Raw genomic sequence first — 7,866 nt, 5'->3', positions numbered from 1 at the left:
TGTAAATTGAATTGTTGCTGATTTTCTTTAAAAATTCTATCTCTGCATCTATGAGAGCCACCAAACCATTTCTGTGTGAATTTGGAAACCCTCTAACTCTATTTTCCTTTGCAATCCGATTCAACTCACGTACAGTTTTGTTAGAAACTAAGTAAAACAAGCCGCTTGTCGCTGCTGTGGAATAACTCTTCTCTATAGCATCGACAAGAGCGTCCTTTTTCGTTTTGCATAAGCCTTTAACTCTGAGCGCTTTTCCGTGCGCTCAGAGACTTTGATAATAGTAATAGAATTATTATTTTTATTTGTATCCATTTTATATATAGAGATTATATTTGGAAATTTAGACGGTTCAGTTTTTGGAGACACCGCAACGTTGCCGTGTTAGGCACGGCTGACAAACTTCCGCGATAGCAGCGGCGGCGTAACCGCCGAGGCCACCGCCCCTCACCGCTTTCCTCGCTGTTATCGCTAGGCTGGCGCGTGATTCATAGCTTTAGCTGTTGTGAATTGACGATACGTTAAATGCTCTTGCAATAAATAAGCACAAAAATGCAGGCACACACGTGGAGGACACATTAATGTTATTGCAGCGCTTGTCCCTCTTTCAGAAAGGTTCAATTGGCTCTGAGCACTATGGGACTTAAGTTCTAACGTCATCAGTCCCCTAGAACTTGGAACTACTTAAACCTAACTAACCTAAGGACATCACACACATCCATGCCCGAGACAGGATTCGAACCTGCGACCGTATCGGCAAGAGCAGTTTCGCTCATGATCTTACGCACGGAATAATTAGTGACAACTTTTAGCCATGTGTTTCTTTAATGAATCTCGATCCACTAAAAATGTTCAGTCAATATTTCTCTTCATGACTGTTCTGCACATTGGACTGTTATTTTGCACTGATAACCGCCGGGCAATGCATTCCTTATGAAAAAGGTGTTTGGATTTTGTCAGCACGAATTGACCACTTTCATTTGTTAAGCATATAGAACAGTCATTTTCAGGTTCTTCTGTCAGTATTTCATACGGACATAACATCTTTTGTCTGAACGATTCAGATAGATTTTGAAATTTTAAAATTACTTCCCAGTTTACTTACTGCTGAAATTCCATTACAGAACCTTCAGACAGCTTTTCACAAAGCGATATCCCATTCCAGAACAATCTATCCTGGCAAGCCCGCATCAAATCGTCAGACATCTTTTTTTTTGTGCAATGACATAAATTCCCAGTCTAATCTGTCAGCGAATTCTCGCCTGAAATTTTCAGACAGTTTTTGATGTGCTGATATTGGAAATCAATCTAATCTGTCTTGTAATTCTCTCATGAAATCTTGAGACAGCATTTCATGTTTTGATACGTTATGCCAGCATAATTTGTCTTGAAATTCTCTAATGAAATCGTCAGTTTGTGCTTCCATGCTATTGCATATCAGTATAATCTGTTTTGGAATTATCTTATGAAATTTTCTGATATTTTTTGATGCAATGACAAATATTCCCAGTTTACTCTGTCTACGAATTCGCGCATGAAATTTTCAGACAACGTTGCCCACATGAGGCATCATAACAACGTTCCACCAGGCAACGCCGGTCAACAGCTGTTTCTGTATGAGAAATCGATTGGAAACTTTCCTCATGTCAGCAAGTTGTAGGTGTCGCCAACCTTGTGTGAGTGCTCTGAAAAGCTAATCATTTGCACATCACAGCATCCTCTTCCTGCCAGTTAAATTTCGCGCCTGTAGCACGCCATCTTCGACGTGTACCAATTTTAATGGCCAGTAGTGTATGTTTCGCAAGGCAAGCGCTCTGAAAAATTCGGGAAATTTGGAAATTTGTGTTGCTGACTCTTTTCAGCTATTCACCTGAGCCACCATTGTGACACTGGGTGGATACATGGTGTAACTGACTTGTGGTGAACAACGTTTCCTGACTGATGCTTGCCACAGATCTGCCTGTGACCCCTAATTGCACCAGATGTAGTGTTTAAGGGCAAAGGGCTGCTCAGTTGGCGACGACATGTTTCAGGATCATCTCCGATGTCACACGCTCAGAAGATGGAGGGCGCGCCAGCAGAGGCAGTGCGTGCGCAGACTCACTCCACAGCCAGTGTCACGGGAGGCGAGACTGCGCCCGAGCAGGTCGACTCCATACCCAGTGTCACGGCAGCTGAGGCGGTGCCTGTGCAGACTCACTCCATCCCCGGTCTGAAAGCAGCCGAGGCCGTGCGTGCTCTGACTCGCTCCGTGCCTGGTCTCACAGATGCCGGCGCCATTAACCTCTTAAAGGGTCACTTACAGCTGATGGCTGTACAGCATACGCACTCGACACCGAGTGTTACGGCAGACCAGGGAGCGTCTACGCAGAATCACTCCGCCCGCAGTCTCGAGGCAGCCTGGGCTGTGCGTGCGCTGACTGACTCCTTCCCCGGTCTCACGGGTCCTGGCGCCATTAACCTGTTAAAGGGTCACTTACAGCTGATGGCTATACAGCACAGCTTGGCACTCACGGAAGACAAGGCAAGGTAAGCATGAGCTTAGTCACTCACTTGTGTTCGCCGGTTCTGCACACATCCAAAAAAGTTTTGTATCACTCGAGTTCCCGGAACTCCTGAAGATAGACGCTGACTGGTGATATTGTATCTCAGATACAGTCCCTTTGACTGTTCAGAGATGTCACTAAACCCGACCAAACCATGCATGAGCAGCGCCTATTAGACAGAGGGGGTCCGACAGCCCATCAGTTCCGGTCATTCCACCAGGAATGAGTTACACTGCTCGCGTCATCTGTTGTTCAACCGTGCCTAGACGGTCAATACCACTGTTCGATCGCGCTTGCATTATTAATCTGTGCCAGGAAGGGTTCTCAACAAGGGAAGTGTCCAGGCGTCTAGCAGTGAACCAAAGCGATGTTGTTCAGACATGTAGGAGACGCAGCGAGACAGGAACTGTCGATGACATGCCTCGGTGACGCCGCCCAAGGGCTACCTACGGATTATGGGTCGGAGGAACCCTGACAGCAACGCATCCATGTTGAATAATGCTTTTCGTGCAGCCACAGGACGTCGTGTTACGACTCAAGCTGCGTCCAATAAGCTGCATTATGCGCAGCTTCAATCCCGACTTCCATGGCGAGGTCCATCTTTGCTAACAAGACACCATGCAGCGCGGTACAGATTCCGAATGGACCACTCACGATGGGCATAACGGTTTCTTCACCGCAGATGCCTCCAACCAGACAATCGTCGCAGACGTGTTAAGATGCTACCCGGTGAGGCTGAACGCCTTAGACACACTGTCCAGCGAGTGCTGCAAGGTGAATGTTCGCTGCTGTTTTGGGGTGGCATCGTGTGGGGCCGACGTACGCCGCTGCTGGTCACGGAAGGCGCCGTAGCGGCTGCACGATACGTGAATGCCATCCTACGACCGACAGCGCAACCATATCGGCCGCACATTGGCGAGGCATTCGTCGTCGTGGACGACAAATCGCGCCCCCATCGTGCACATCTTGTGAATGACTTCCATCAGGAGAACGACATCGCTCGACTGGAGTGGTCAGCATGTTCTCCAGACATGAACCCTCTCGAACATGGCTGGGATAGATTGAAAAGGGCTGTTTATGGACGACGTGGCGTAGTGTCCCACCAACCACTCTGAGGGATCTACGCCGAATTGCTGTTGAGAAGTGGGACATTTTGGACCGACAGTGCCTTGATGAACTTGTGGATAGTATACCACGACGAATACAGGCATGCACCAATGCAAGAGGACGGGCCGCTAGCCACTGTGTACAGCAACCTGGACCACCACCTCTTAAGGTCTCGCTGTATGGTGGTTCAACACGCAATGTGTGCTTTTCATGAGGAATAAAAAGGGGCGGAAATGATGGTTATGTTGATCTCTATTCCAATTTTCTATACAGGTTCCGAAACTCTCGGAATCGAGGTGATGCAAAACTTTTTTCGAAGTGTGTATACACGTATGTGTCTCACTACCTATAGTGTCTGCCACTGTGTTCCTTAGTGGTATTTTGACTTGATTGACAACTACAAAAGGCATTTGCAGGTAGCACATACACATAATGCATTCACTGGCTGCCGTGGAGAAATGTTCTCAAAACTCCCCTGGCTAAAAACGCAGCTGAGAAAGATTCTAGCCCCCTGCCACACACTGTGGCTACAGGTAGGAGCACCTCAGAGCCATTCACAGAATGTACGGCCGCGTATATTCTCCATGTCACGTCAGTCTGAAAATTACAGTTAGCCGTAAACCATTATGTTTATTACCAGTAGAAAGTGTGTAACCGAATTAAACACAGTTTTTAATTACGTGCGTGAACAAAATGACATTTAATGAATGGGCATCCTCTGTTATATTCTAATGGAATGTCTGTGGGAAACTTAGATTATTATCGAGAAGAAGCCCAAGTCAACAGGGATTTCTTCTTCCGCAACATTACATGCAGTTTACGTGGAGACAGCTCCCGAAACATTTCGAGGACTCTGGCTTCTCGACATGAAGATGATACGTGACGAATATGCAGATGAAGCCATCTTGGTGATCAGCAAGAAGGAAGTTTAGTTATCCAAAAAAGATACACTATGTGATCAAAAGTATCCGGACACCTGGCTGAAAATGACTTACAAGTTCGTGGCGCCCTCCACCGGTAATGCTGGAATTCAGTATGGTGTTGGACCACCCTTAGCCTGGATGACAGCTTCCACTCTCGCAAGCGTACGTTCTATCAGGTGCTGGAAGAATTCTCGGGCAATGGCGGCCCATTCTTCACGGAGTGCTGCACTGAGGTATCGACGCCGGCAGATGACGTTGACCGGGTATTGACCACACCCACACCCTGCCATCGGGTCGCCACATTGTGTACCTTGATTCGTCACTCCAAACAACGTTTTTCCACTGTTTAATCGTATCATGTTTACGCTCCTTACACCAAGCGAGGCGTCGTTTGGCATTTACCGGCGTGATGTGTGGCTTACGAGCAGCCGCTCGATCATGAAATCCAAGTTTTCTCACCTCCCGCCTATCTGTCATACTACTTGCAGGGGATCCTGATGCAGTTTGGAATTCCTGTGTGATGGTCTGGATAGATGTCTGCCTATTACACCTTACGACCTTCTTCAACTGTCGGCGGTTTGTCAGTCAGCAGACGAGGTCGGCCTGTACGCTTTTGTGCTGTACGTGTCCCTTCACGTTTCCACTTCACTTTCACATTTGGAACAGTGGTTCTCAGCATGTTTAGGAGTGTGGAAATCTCGCGTACAGACGTATGAGACAAGTGACACCCAATCACCTGGCCACGTTCGAAATCCATGAGTTCCGCAGAGCGCCCAATTCTTTGTTTTTTTTTATTCCCGATACTTTGGATTACATAGTGTGTGTCAAAGTGACAGAAGTGAACGTTTCCTTTAAGAAAATCATAGCTTAGGAATAACTGGATTATTATGACCGAGGAAAGCACGTTGTCGAGTAGAGACATGATAAAAGCCAGCCCATATCTTCTGATAACAAGAATCCCACAGCAAATGCGCCAAGGATATCAAATAGCCTCTTGGCAGTGGTAGGCCCTGAGGACGGCGGTAACGTGCCGCAGAAACTCGTCGTGTGACACAATAGAGGCGTTCTCAAGATACAGCTGTGGCGTTATTTTTCTCAGAATGTTCTTGCTTTTCTTTTGTATGGGTGTTGCTGAGTTTTACTTCTCCCCTCAAGTAACACAGTTTGCAGTACATCAACATACTTTGTGTGCTAGGTTCATTGTGGCGAAGCAATGAAAACAGAATTGTTTGTTTCTCAGTGCACACTTCAGCAGTGTTACCTACATGAATGCATGAGACATTACTGTAGTCTGTAAGTCCACAGGTTTTAAAGTCGCCTTCAGATACATGGCAGGCATAAGAATTTACTTGCAAGTGGATGTGTGTGTGTGTGTGTGTGTGTGTGTGTGTGTGTGTGGATGGATGCGTGTATGTGGTTGAGTGTGTTATGCAGACGTTTCTGTGCATCATGCCAAACAATAAGTATTTGTGTTTGGTGTGGTTGAGTTGCGAAATTAACTATGAAGATGCCAAGCAACTGTTTTAAGCCCTCGCTGTAGATGTTTAGTGTCTTTGCTAGCTTGAGAAACGTTTGCTGCACACAAAGGACCAGTGATAGACGTATTAAGAACCTGTTTCATTGCAGGTCAGTTCTTAGATGTGAAGGTGAAAGGAAGTGCATGTCAAGTGTGACTCTGAGAAAATGTGTCAACAGAATTTCTTGAGTGATTGAGAACACGGATTCTTAATGGGAAATGGACGTGCATTTTGATACAGGGATGCAATGATATATGTGTACTTTAAGCGACACAGAATTCTACAAGATAAAAGGGAGAATGTTTTATATTGGTAATTTAGAACTGGACAGTTGCGTTTCATGAATTCTTGTCTGTTTCGCATAGTTTTCTTGATAACGTGTGTGTGTGTTTATAGTAAAGTATGAGAATGTCTCTGTTTTGTGTAGGGAGCTTTCTCAAATGAACAGCCGGATGATCCAGATGGCAGATGACGGGATGGTGGAAGAGGTGGAGAGGCTGCTGATGTTAGGGGCGAACGTGGAGGCGAAGGAAGAGAGGTATGGCTGGACAGCCCTTCACCCTGCATCAATCGACGGACACTTGAGCGTGGTGCAGTGTCTGCTGAGGTACGGAGCGGATGTGGGAGCGAGAGACAGCGAAGGGCGGACGCCACTGCACTGGGCCGCGAGGTACGGACAATTGGAGGTGCTGGAGTATCTGCTGGAGAACGGGGCGGATGTGCAGGCGAAGGACGTCGAAGGCCAGACGCCAGTACACTGGGCAGCAAAGAATGGCAGTTTGGGGGCGCTGGAGGTCCTGCTGGAGAGTGTGGTAGGCGCCGAGGACAACAATGACGACACCCCTCTCCACTTGGCCGCAACCTGGGGCTACACAGAAGCGGCGCTGCTACTGGTGAGGTTCGGTGCTGACCTGGGTGCCGAAGGCCAGGAGGGGCTGACGCCGCAGCAGAGGGCCGAACGCTGGGGCCACGAAGGCACGGCAGCTGCACTGCTGGCAGCAGCCTCCCAGACTGGAGTCCAGCAAATGTCTGTGGACTAAAATTGAAATAGTTTCACTACACATTTTTTCTTTTCTGGAATAAAGCATACAAAAAATTTATGCTACAGTCGCTCATTTGCACCCTCTTTGCACTATACAACAACTGAAGTAAAACACTGCAGCTAAACTAAGATGAAGGTAGGTATGTCAAACTATTATCAAGTAAACACAGTAACAAGAGACAACCTTTCTTTCGAATGAAACGTCTGAAATACATTCGTAGGAACAACATTCGAAACTTCGACAAGAACTGAAAAATACACGCGGCGTCATTATTCGATAAGCGTAACTACTCAACAAGTTTTCACATACTGTAAAGTATTTCATAGTGGTTTGCTAGGTATTCTGTGCAACTAGTATAAATTGCACAGTAGCCACGTTAGAGCCACATAAGGTCTACGGTCAGAATGGATCTTCGAGTCAGATCTGTTCTAGAATTTAATGTATGTCTGTCTCTGCAGCACAGATGATGTCATGCTTTGATTAATTCCAAAATGAAATAATTGGCAATATTCATACTACATCGAGCACTTATCGTGTGGAATCTTATGATCAGTTCACGTGTAGCTCAGGAGAATCGAAGAACAATCTCCAATTGTATGTTCCCCGAATAGCTGTAACGCTGCTGTTCAGCCTGCTAAGTAACACGAGCCGTCACTCTCAAACAACAGAAGCCTACAACAGATTTTCCGGCTTTCACAACATTCCTTACTACCACCTACAGCCAACTGATTGT

At 46.6% G+C, this 7,866-nt stretch overlaps 1 protein-coding gene across 1 annotated transcript; it reads left to right on the top strand.

Annotated features, from left to right (window-relative positions):
- Positions 1-509: 509 nt before the first annotated feature.
- LOC126314283 (poly [ADP-ribose] polymerase tankyrase-1-like) lies at positions 510-7,190 on the top strand. Its single transcript, XM_049992374.1, has 2 exons — positions 510-2,526; positions 6,518-7,190. The coding sequence occupies exons 1-2, from the start codon at positions 2,042-2,044 to the stop codon at positions 7,128-7,130; spliced, it is 1,098 nt and encodes a 365-aa protein (XP_049848331.1). The 5' UTR covers positions 510-2,041; the 3' UTR covers positions 7,131-7,190.
- Positions 7,191-7,866: the final 676 nt, after the last annotated feature.

The sequence above is a fragment of the Schistocerca gregaria genome, unplaced genomic scaffold (assembly GCF_023897955.1).
Source record: "Schistocerca gregaria isolate iqSchGreg1 unplaced genomic scaffold, iqSchGreg1.2 ptg000548l, whole genome shotgun sequence".
In the NCBI taxonomy this organism is placed as follows: domain Eukaryota; kingdom Metazoa; phylum Arthropoda; class Insecta; order Orthoptera; family Acrididae; genus Schistocerca; species Schistocerca gregaria.
The sequence above is the reverse complement of the archived record's forward strand: the minus strand, read 5'-3'. Positions and strand labels throughout refer to the sequence as shown.